Below are 12,450 nucleotides of genomic sequence, written 5' to 3'. Positions count from 1 at the left end.
TATCACACTGTCATTTCAAGAAATGGACACAAAAATCAACAGAATTGACTATAGAGCAGGGTCAGAATTGTACATGGGCTTGGGGCATAAATGCACCGAAATAAATAAAATTTCCTCTCGAGTTCAAAATAACAGCGCTGAACTGTTAAACATAATTTATTACTGTCATGATTACAATGAGATGCCGTTTAATACTGTGTAAGCAGAGCGGAAACAGTGCAGAAGCAGCACATGCTCATTGTTCTTGTTCAATCAGACTTATGGTGCGTTCACACCAGACGCGAATGAAGCGTTAAGCGCGAGTGATTTACATGTTAAGTCAATGCAAAGACGCGAATAGACATCCTGCGGCACGATTCGCGCGAATCGCACAAGTTGAAAAATCTGAACTTTGCCGAAATTTCACGCCACGTTAACCAATCAGGAGCTTGCTCTAGTAGTGACGTGATTACGACGAAGCGAGCGGAGGGGAAATCCAAAACAACAACGGAGGACAAAGTCATCGTCGCTGTGTGTGGATACCCAGAGCTGTATGATACTTCTTCATACTTTTACAGAAACAGGAATAAAGGATTGGAAGATTTCTTGGATGAAATAGATTAATTGAATAAAGACCAAACACCGTAAAAAATGAAACTGCTCATTTTCCAGTTTGCGAAGCCTTTTGAGTCTCAAATACTAAAAAAATGCTCTTTTCTTGAAACTACATAAAAATCCTTGTCAGACCAACAAAATTACCCCAAATGTTGCCCCAACTAGTCAAAGACTGAACATAGTCGACAAGTTGTCTGAACATAGCATTTCATACTGTTGAAATGTTAAGGCTTTGTGAGTTCCTAGCATGCATTGCAGCATGAATAAATTATGCAGTTACCGTTATAGAATTATTGTTTTGCTGTTTGCTGACTTCATTTCAACTTTAATTGTTTTTGTTTTATCATTATTGTTAGTTATTTGTTGTACTGTGATGTAAAGCGCTCATCTTTTTATGTGTTGGTTGTCACTGTTCTTGAGGTTTGTGTGTCTGGTTTTGAGGCCTAGGGTATATTCAATCTCTAATGTCCATTTCCTGGATATCTTAGTCTTGTAAATTGTCTTACGAACAAAGACACTGTTGTCTGCTATTAGACTTACTTAGCCTTTTATGTTTGATATTTGTAAACAAACATTAATTTGATAATGTGGTGATGTTTTAAACATCCATTCAGGAAACAGAAAAAAATTTATTACCTCAATGACAGTATTTGTTGTTTCACCTGCTGCGACAAAAATGTTTCTATTAGTAAAATACGAAAATGAGCATTGCATGAACAAACTAATTTACACTGGCCAACAAAGTATCTTACTGCATCAAGTAGCCTTACTTTTTGAAGTATTCTCAACAGTTTATATTTACAGTGAAGATTACCTGTTAGATTTACCCAAAATTATATTTTATGTTTAACCACTAAAGAGACATCAGAGCCAGCGGTAAATGTCAGAAGGACTAGCTGAGGTGAGACTGCTCTCGGCTGATACAAGAGCACTGAGCCGCCGCTGATCGCGTGCAGCTGACCGTCTCCGAAATCGGCAAAACACATTTTTAAATAGGCGCTGTCTTTATAAATAAATCGCATTTTTGAGTTTAAAACAACTATATTCCTGCCTGAAATACTTTTAAAACTACATTGCATGACAGGATAACAGTAATATTTTGAAAATTATCCGAATAAATGGTGGTTGAAATCACAATGCTGCGTGAACTCAACTGGCAGAAGCCCCTCCCATGATGCGAATAGGCGTCTGTTGTGAAGTTAATTTCATGTGCAAATGAAGCGGATAAACTCAAAATGTTCAAGCCACCAACTACGCGCGAATAGCACGATTTATTCGCGCAAATCGCATCTGGTGTGAATGCACAGTTAGTAGAGACGATACCGATCAGTTAAAAAAATTCTTAAAGGGATAGTTCCCCAAAAATGGAAATTTGATGTTTATCTGCTTACCCCCAGGGCATCCAAGATGTAGGTTACTTTGGGAATCATGGCTTTGAGAGTCATAAAACATGCAGAAACAAAACCAAATTAAGCCCTGCACCTCGTGACGATACACTGATGTGTAAAGACACAAAGCGATCGGTCTGTGCTAGAAACTTAACAGAATTTTTATCGTATTTTACCTCTGATTGTCACCGTAATGTCTGAGCTGTCCTGAACATGTTCCCATCTTTTTCTTCAGCCGGCGTGTGAGGTCTCTTTATTCCTCTTCTGCTTTATGGTGTATCACGGACTTATAAGTGCATTACTGCTACCTATCTCTCAAATGGATCATTGACACTATATCTATATAATCTCAATTAGGAGTGTCAATGGTCCATTTGAGAGATAGAGGGGAAAAAATGATGTAAATACTGTTCAGTTTCTTGCAGAGACGATCATTTTGTGTCTTTACACATCAGTGTATCGTCACAAGCCGCAGGGTTTAATTTGATTTTGTTTGTGTATGTTTTATGACTCTCAAAGCTGTGATTCCCATACACTTCCATTATACGACTGACAGACTGCAACGATTTGAGTTCAAAAACTCTGTTTGTGTTCTACTAAAGAAACAAAGTCACCTACATCTTGGATCAGTACTCCTAAGTCCTAAGATTGATGTTTTACATCAGCTGTCGTGCCTGGGTCTTGCAGTAGGTGACAGCATGCACCTTCCAGTAGCTTTGCCAAACGCCATGCATGACGCGTAAGAACCAATGAAATCTGTTCTAGCTCACGTTTAGCATATTTGATGCACACTTTAGTAACGAATCACTCAAAAGTTAATTATTAACCATTTACTTTCATCTGCCCTCAGACTATCTTAGATGTAGTTGTCATAATGTGTTGATATGGATTGCTTTTTGCTTTGGACTTGACCGACAGACTGGCATTCACAAGCTTCATGCTTTCTAACCTTATTTCCACTTTTTCCCTCTTTATGTTGCAATTAATTTGCTTATTGTAAATACTAGACGTTTATACCAGTAGTCTTATACAAAAATAACAACTTTATTCAACCATTTCTTCTGTTCCGGGTCAGGCATTTGCATGTGTGCTCCACATCAGAACTGCATCACACGCATGCATCGAAACGCGTAAGAGAAGAAATTGCTGAATAAAGTCGTTAATTTGTTTTCTTTGCACACAAAAAGTAGCTATTTTCATGTGACCGTGGTGGTAACCTTGTTGTCTATGGAGCGTCAGAAAACTCTCAGATTTTTGTTCTGAAGATGAACGAAGGTCTTACAGGTTTGGAACAACATGAGGGTGAGTAATACAAAAGCTTTCACTATGGCACTACCCTTTCACATATACCCTATTAATATATTCCATCAAGGTGCTAAAATGTAGACTTTAGGTACTAATATACACTATTCAGGGGTTAATAAAGCACATAAGTGTACCTTTTAAAAAGACATCACCCCAGTGATAGCTCTTGAACCTGCATGTGAATGGATGGACAGTAAGGCAGATTACCTGCTGATGGCCAACACAAGCTGATCTGTGCAGGCTTTAATGTGGTTCTGAGCCTCCATGTGTGTCATGGTCTCCGTACTTTCTCCATTGATGGCTAGGATGGTGTCTCCAGGGCACAAATCACCCAGTGCTGCTTTACTCGCAGGTGTTATCTAACAAAAGACAAAGAAAAGAAAGGTTAAGGAAGCACCACACCCAAGACAAACATCTGCAAGGCACTGTTACTGACTGACTGGAAACTATCAGTGACACAAAGCACACAAATATACCCATCACTAATGTGAAATATAATGACTATTCAATGTGAAGCATCCACGCTTATCAGGGAGCTCCATAGTTACTGTAGCTCGGATTAGTTTGGTTTTTTGAGGTTGCAAGACTTTGCCTATCAATATTCAATTCATTATGCTTAGTGTAAATCTCGCAAAGAAATTATTAATTTCATCCCAAAAATTGCACAATGATCCAAATTTCCCCTTAAATTCTCATTACTATAATGTGAGGGAAAAAGTATTATGCCAACATCAATCAATCAATCAATAAATACATCAATAATTCACAACATTATTATTGCAATGTGAAAATAACACTCATTTTCATTACTACAACTCAAACATCTTGTTAAACACATTTTTAAAACACATAATGTGACAACTCAATGTGTCATTAAATTATTAGAATTTTAAACTAAAATCCCAGAGGCTATATCAAGTAAATATTTTACTTATAAGGGGATCTGCTGACAAAATAAATAAAGGGTACTATGCAAGGAAAAAGTCTTTATTAATCAATTCACATTAATTTGTATGGAAAGGATTAAAAGTTGTGTTAAAAAGATGTTTTAATGTTTTACTGCCATTTCATCTGAAAACTGCAGTGAATTGTGGGTAAGTTTTCCAATGAGCATGTGTTGGATTTCTTTTCTTTTTTTTTACTTACAGTAATGAGAAACTTTTTTATTTTTCTGACAATAGAAAAGGAAATAATGAAGTCATAAAAGAAACATCACAACGCCAAAAATAAAAATTATAAAAACTAAAAAAGGCATATAATTGAAACTGCTGTATGTCAAACAAAGTTACTTGTTTTTTCTTTTGATTTTACGGATAAATATTTATCTAGATATGGTTTTAATTACAAGCAGTTTTCATGAGAAACAAGAACCGAATATACTTAAAAAAAAAAAAAAGTATTTTAAACAGTTTCATTAAACAAAAGCTGAATATTTTCAAAAAGCATTTATATGTTAGACTTCAGCTTCTCGTGTTCTCTAGACATGACAACAGTTTTAAGTAATTATATCATCTCACTCACCCCTATCACACATCGTGCCAGCAGTCACTGGCTTTGAGATCTCACAAACTTAAATCAGTTATCTGTTCAGTTTGGGGGAATAAAACTGGTCATTAGGTTTTACAGCAGCCACCATTTTTTGGTCTCTGGATCAAAATATACTAAATATCGATGGAATGCAAATAGCTATTTTAACCATTAGATGGACATTTTATGTAAGTAAGGAACTGTCATATAAGGTAGATATTATACATCTATACTCTGTTAAAAGAAGTGTTTCACAATAAAACTCCTTTATAAAGCATTAGTACATGTAGAAATCAAATGGATGATGAATGGATGGTTTAAAAAATGGATGCAAGTAGAATGCATGATCTACAGCAAAATGTAAATTGCTTTTGTAACCTGGTATAGTAAAAATTACAGCTGGGTGATAAACGATATCATACTGAGTCTGAGCCAATCAGTGCTTCTCACTAATAAGTTCATACTTTTATTAGGGAAAAACTACCACACTGAAAGTAAAACTGAAAGACCATCACAACAATCTTTCAAAATAAAAGCCCAGTTTAACATGAATAATTTATGACAGAAATATATTACTATTCTATACTAAAAATTGTTTTTTCAAGTAATAATAATAATAATAATAATAATAATTTTTAGGAATATCATACAACTAATGTATTTTTGATTTACACAATTATACAGTAAAGCATATTATTTCATTAAAAAATGATGCAATGTTTTGTTGTAAATTATGCCTTCATTTCATTACATTTTAAAATTTGTTTAATTAGACACCATTGTTTTTATGATACATTTATATTAATTCATAAAACAAAGAATCTGGGAAAAAATAAATAAAATGGAAAAACACAAAACAAGATAATTTGATGCTTATTTGATATTTGAGACAGTCACTATTATTAGAGATCCATTATAAATACACACTGTAGATACTATAAAGTTGAAGTATTCAAAGACCTCCGAATGCACAACAGACCACTTTGGAGGTTTAGCCAGGAAAGTGTCTGAAATTGTTCCTAAGTACAGAACACTTGACTCAAGCACGAGGGCTGTTGTTATTACAGTGGGATTTAGCCTATACCTAAAATTCATTAACTACATGACTATTAGGGATGCACCGAATATTCGGCCACCGAAAATTTTCGGGCGAAAATGGCATTTTCGATTTTCGGCCGATAGACTTTTATCATCGAAACAACACGACCGAAATGTTGTGATGACACAAACAGAAACCGCGACCTGCACGTGCACCTGCATAGCGCAGACCACGAGCTCACCTCGACATTCACTTCACACCAGTGAGAACATTCTCTCTCTTCTTATTCCTTTATTCGCAGCACTAAAGCGTCTCCTAACAAAGAGATTAAGACGGATCATGAAGTGAAAAAGAAAAGTAGAGTCTGTTAGCACACGTCTCACTGAGATCTTTTCGGATCCTCTGCACTTCATCGCGAATGTGCTTGATCCGCGTTATAAAGACCATTACTTAGATGCGGAAATAAGGCAGCGCACACGAGAAATGATCCAGGCCGCGCTGGATGCAGAGAACCCGCGTGGAGACGGAGAAGCGCCAAGCGCAGGAGACAGATCAGAGCGCAGAAAAAAAGACTCGTGTATGCACCAGATGAGCGGCATTCACCCTCGCTGTCTGATGTGTTCAGTGGAATTCTGCAAGAAAGTGCCTCAATTAATAATAATACGTTGGCTATTTTGTTCTTAGGCTACTATATATGTGACATTATATATATTTATACACACACACACACACACACACACACAATATCAGATTGTAGCCATTTTTCTGCAAGATTTTCTGCTAGATTTCTGCTTTAATTTGATAAATGTTTATTTATGCCCTGGCCCTATTTAAATACACTCTCTCAAATATTTCTCAAATGTCATGCAGATGACAAGCTCAACTGCTCAACAGCTAGATGGTTATCTGTCTGAAGTCCCCATCCCCAGAAGTGATAACAGTCTTGCCTACTGGAGAAGTAATGCAATTTCTAGTCCTACAGAGAACAATTTCAAATGCACTTCACCTAAATGCACATTGTTTTTATGAGAGAACAGTTCATTTTAAAACCTGTCTGCAGGCCAGTAGGCCTGTACATTATTATTTAATATAAACATGAGTGGGATACATTTTTAATTAATACTGTGCATTGTTGCAATGTGCTTAATAAATATTTGCATAATTTGTAATTATGTATTTTTATGTTTTTTTTTTAAATAATTTATGTAATTGTAATTATCTTTGAAACTTTAATATTAATTTATGCAATTGCAATGTCTTAATTTTAGTAAAGTTAGTACACGGTCATAGCAATAAATGCAATGGTACTAATAATTGGCATAATTTCTTTCGGTTTTCGGCCTTGGTTTTCTCTTTTTCGGTTTTGGCCAAGAATTTTCATTTCGGTGCATCCCTAATGACTATATCAGCCAACTGCCTATAATAAGCCAATCACATTTACACAACCCTAAATATTTAGCAAACAGAAGCTCTTGACCTACTAATAAGACTAATTCATCCCATTTAACAAGCTTCACTTCCATGTGTGACTGTCCTGAGTCACACTAAGACACATGGTGTTTTATATTTAAGGGCTCATATGATGCTGCTAAAAAGAACATTATTTTGCCTATTTGGTGTAATGAAATATGTTTATGCGGTTTAAGGTTTGAAATAGGGCTATGTATTACCAAGAATCTGGGGTTGCGATACGATATGTTGCGATACATTGCGATACTGTCAGCAAGGCGATATATTGGGACATTTCTTATTTTAGGAATAGGATATATTTTTAGGAAAGCTGTCACTAAGAACACAATTCAATTCAAGTTTATATTGCACTTTTTACAATACAAATCGTTGCAAAGCAACTTTACAGAAAATTACGTTTCTACTATATTTAGTTAGAAAAATCAATTAAAGACGTAATCAAACAGACGATGAACACTATTAACAGCAATTATATTATATGATGCAATCAAACTTATAGCAAAATTTGGTAGTTCTATATGTTGTAAGAACACACCACCATATGCAAAAATTAGCAACAAGTAAGTAAACGTTGTTTAACCAGAACACAGTGGAATCTGCATTTGCAATAATCAGTCCCTGTAACATTCAACATTATTGAACCAATTTTTGTGCAGTACGTGTAAAGGGCGGGGGTGTTGGGAATTAAATACATAAATACATTTATTTTATAAATACACCATATAAATACAGATCTTCTTTATGCACCAAGAGCTTGTAACACTCCAAAGAGAAATGAAAAATTTAAATCGCATCCTATGACCCCTTTAAAACATCTTGGTTTACCCTGCTCAGAAAACGACTAGTTACAAAGAATAACTTATGGCATGTGACCTCACTGGAGAGTTTGTGCACTCTCAGAAAAAAAGATACAAAAGATGTCAGCTTTTCAAAAGGTACAAATATAGACCTAAACGATCCTTATTGGAACCTTAAAGATAAATATTAGTACCTAAGGTATAAATGTGTATCTATTGAAGAAGTACAACCACAGAGTTAGAGCTTTTGTTTTTTCTGAGAGTGTGAAGAAATTCTTTTTCACATTGATCTAAGAAAAATCTAGTTTGTTTTGGTCAAAAAAGCTAAGCTTTACAAGAAAGAAAATCATTGGAAATACTGTACATTATCAGAGCTTGACAATGTAGAGAGAATGATGAGGTGAAAGGATGGGATAGTTGTCAAAATAAGAAATATGTGTTTTATATCCCTTAAAATGTTTAATGATTATAATGGGAATTTAAAAAACCATGTATACTTGGTTGCTGAAAATACACTGAACACTCACTGAAAATTGGATATAAAGAGCGGTTTACAACAACCTATTCTGAATGTTTCACAAGCCTTCACTGTATAACTATTTATTTTTTATCCTTCCATACAAAACGCTTTACATTTGTGATAAACACAGTAGAAAAAACATCAACGATTACTCTCAAATTCTTATGAAACAAGGATCCAAAAAACGATTTAGTTTAGTTTAGAGCCACTGTTCTAAACCTGTTTAGGATCCAGATTTTACATTGATTACCAAATATGCTTACCATGCAACAGTGAATCATGCTTTCATTGTGGTCAGCACAAAATATGTTTATCTTTGTTACAACTGATCCCATGTTTATCATAAACCGGAACATATTTTCTTGAACGTTTGTTATTTTGTATTGTTTTTCAAGGATTGGTGCACGTCACGAAACCTGTCAGTGCTGGCATCTGTCTAGCACCTACCATCAGAAGAATTCACATTGAGTTGTTTTGGGCAAGCATTGTTTGATTAGACAATCCTTAGCATTTAAGCATTGTTTTTTCCCTACCGTCCATGACCCTGTCAGAATAGAGCAGCAACCAATTTTGTTTTTAGTTGCAACCGACCAGTTTTAAAGAGCATTTGAATAGACACTCAACTTTAACAGTGTTGCTTGGCAATGCTCGCCCATGACGCTGAACAAATGTGAACTTTGATTTGTCCTGTGCTTGAAAATCGCCTATTTGCTACTTAACCTCATTTTGAATGATGTCACATGGCTTCCTGGAATGTGGCTGTGCTACGAATGCAGATCTGCATGACAATGAGCTGCAGCGGGCCAGCATTACTGCATGCCCTTAAAGAGCAATAACAAGAGCAAGGCCCTGGATGCAATACATTAGACTTGTGAAATCCACAAGGGAGCCTGCCAGACACTGATAAACTGAGTAAATATGTTTATAAGATGGTGCATGCTTAACCTGTTCTGACAATTTTGGGTTTATCATAGAAATGAAATGAGATTCAGATCTTTTCAGTTATTTTGTATTGAAGAGCAGAGAAAGCATTGCTCAATTCTGCCTTCTGTATGACACGGGGCTGTGAATTCCTGTGAATGGATGACCACATTTGTCAGTCTGGACAAGTGCTGACAATTTGTTATGTATAGCGTTTGGCAGTGATTCAGTCAGCTTTTACCTCACAGCTCTCACATTCCCCAGGAAAACACCAAATGTTCAATCCATTAGCCCAGAAGCGAAAGCATTTTACAACAAGGTTGTGGAGAGACCCTATGACTGTTGTAACCAATGCATTACCAATGCATTCAAATCAGCTGTCCACACTCATTTTACTAAAAATGCATCTTGGTTACCTCATTGCCATTTGGAGGTTTTCCATTCTGATTTGCCAACGTACAACTTAACATCTGGCTTCCTAACAGACACTTTCCGTAACAAAACCTGTGGCCGACCTATTAATCTCAGCCTTTACTGGGAAATCTATCCAGAGTGCCAGATGGAAACCTTCATAGCACGTGAATGCAAAATATCCAAAGCTGAGCCTCCACTTTCCAAGTTTTGTGCTCAAACCCGTGGTGCTGATGAGCCTTTCACCAGCGCTCAGTACGATCAAGCTCCGATCTTTACAAGTTGCAGATGTTTCTTTGGCCTGCACAACATCAAAAGCATTCAACACAAGGTTTTTACTCTGGCTAGAGCTTATTTTATTTGTATATGATCTGGATTTTTATTAGCTATAACAAACAAACTGTACCTGCATCCACTCCATTCATCCACTAGACTGATGGATGGTTGGAGTAGACTAAACATCCACGGCCACTTCATACCACAGATAAAGCCCCAGCTGGCTGTAAATATTAATTGGTGAAAACCATCACCCGCTTTTCTTAAGCACGGTAAGTGGAAGGCAGCTGAATAAGATTTCTTCTGGCATAGGCATTTACTGACCACAAATGTGCAGTGAATGATAGGGTTTGTCGAGCATGATTCAGCTTTTCATTCATTTGAGAAGCATCAAAGTCAGTGCCCAAAGAAATGTGAAAATCGCAAAGAAGATATATCTTAAATTTTTCTCATAGACCTCTTCATAAAGTGGCAGATTTCCCAAAAATCTAAATTCTGTCAGTATTTACTCAAGTTGTTCCCAAAAAAAAGTTGAACACAAAAGTAGATATCTTGAAGAAAGTGGGTAAAATGCAAAATTACAACAAACAACTTGATGACCCCTTTAAGTGTTCAGCAGAAGAAAGAAACTGGTACAGGTTTGGAACAGCTTTACAGTGAGTAAATGATGCTGTCATCAATATCATTTTTGTGTATACTTTCCCTTTAAACCTCTTGCTTTTCACATTTTTCTCCCAAATCTCTCAACTTCTAAATCTCTCGACTGGGCCTAAAATTGTAAGAGGTCTTAATATGAACTAAAAATATTTCTGTGCATAGATTCTTCCAAGATCAAATTATCTGACCGATGCAATTAATTTTACAGCTATATGCTCAAACTGTAAATCAACTCAAATCTTTTTCTCCTGTTACTTCTCTGAAGAGATTTTTGAAGGTGACGTTGTTGAGATTTCAACAGAACTGAACTAAGGACAAAAGTTTAATGTTTTATAAAACAGTGTGAACAACAAAATCATGAGAAGTTTAAGGGGAGACACTGAAAGTAAAAACACTGTTCTTCATGCACCTGTCAAGTTTGAGATTTATGGCTTTTTGGGGGTTTTTCAGACTAGCGGAAAGAAAGCATTCAAAAGACACTGTTAAGTGTTTCTTTTATAGCACTTTTATCTATTCGTGTCAACAGATTTCAGTTACACCTACAAATTTTTAAAGGATATTTGCTCAAAATGAGTTTTTTTTTTCTTTCTCTGAGCCATTAATAGCCACTTCAGTAGCACTTACACAACAAACTTTACATTTGTATTCCTCTCTATATACTGAAGGTTATTTATTCACATGCAGGGTCTCGCCTAATTGTCGTTACAAAGTGGGACGCAAATGCAAATACAGTCACTCTTTTGCTACTGTAACAGAACTGACACAACACAGAATACAACGCAAAACAACAACACAAAGAGTTGTGAAGTAGTTAATCTATTTTTAGAGACGTAAATAAAACATTTCATGTTACATCTTTACAGTCAAATAGCACGCCGGGTTTAAAGAGACACTCGCCTCCACTGCATTGTAAAAAAAGTTCAGAATTAAAGAGAAGAATAAGAAAAGACGTACTCTTGAAATGATGAGCGGTGTGCTGAAGTCCCGTCCGCCCACCAGACGAAACCCCCACGGCGAGGGACCGGCGAGAGTCACAGTGTGAGACATATTTGATCCAGACAGCATCCCGACCACAGCAGAAGAACTCGCTCTCCTCATTCACTCTTTACAGAAAACTAGCGCTCGCGCTGACGAGAGAGGCGGAGCTTCAGGAACAGCGCCGACATACACAGCTTCACATCCCACCCACTACAACACAACACTTACAAAAACAAAAACATTTTAGTAATTTATTTTAGTAATTTATTTTAACTGTGTTAAAATAAAACCAGCGAGAAATCAATACAAATATACAAAATAATAATAATAATAATATTTAAAAAAGCTGCTTAATAAACAACACAAAAATGAAGAACTATATAGGCCTACACAACCATAAATTTGAGAATCCTTAAAAGGGATACAATTTCAAGGCTTTACAACAATCTTTAGTATTTTTTGCATTAGCATTTGACAAAGCTCAAATTAAATTGCACAAAACTAAGTGTACTTTTGGCCCATCGACATTTATGAATGTGGTATTTCCCAAACATAGTAAACAAATTA

At 35.9% G+C, this 12,450-nt stretch overlaps 1 protein-coding gene across 1 annotated transcript in view; it reads right to left on the bottom strand.

Moving 5' to 3' along the window:
- The window catches only part of LOC132117513 (PDZ and LIM domain protein 4-like), a 34,424-nt gene extending 22,410 nt beyond the window's left edge, over nucleotides 1-12,014 (bottom strand). Inside the window, exons 1-2 of the mRNA XM_059526844.1 lie at nucleotides 11,860-12,014; nucleotides 3,495-3,646 (exon numbers count right to left, since the gene is read on the bottom strand). Coding sequence (XP_059382827.1) covers nucleotides 3,495-3,646; nucleotides 11,860-12,003 — 296 coding nt within the window. The 5' untranslated portion in view covers nucleotides 12,004-12,014. The remainder of the gene's footprint in view (nucleotides 1-3,494; nucleotides 3,647-11,859) is intronic.
- Between the last annotated feature and the right edge of the window lie 436 nt (nucleotides 12,015-12,450).

The sequence above is a fragment of the Carassius carassius genome, chromosome 36 (genome assembly GCF_963082965.1).
Source record: "Carassius carassius chromosome 36, fCarCar2.1, whole genome shotgun sequence".
Classification (NCBI taxonomy): Eukaryota; Metazoa; Chordata; class Actinopteri; order Cypriniformes; family Cyprinidae; genus Carassius; species Carassius carassius.
This window is presented reverse-complemented; position numbering and strand designations above follow the sequence as displayed.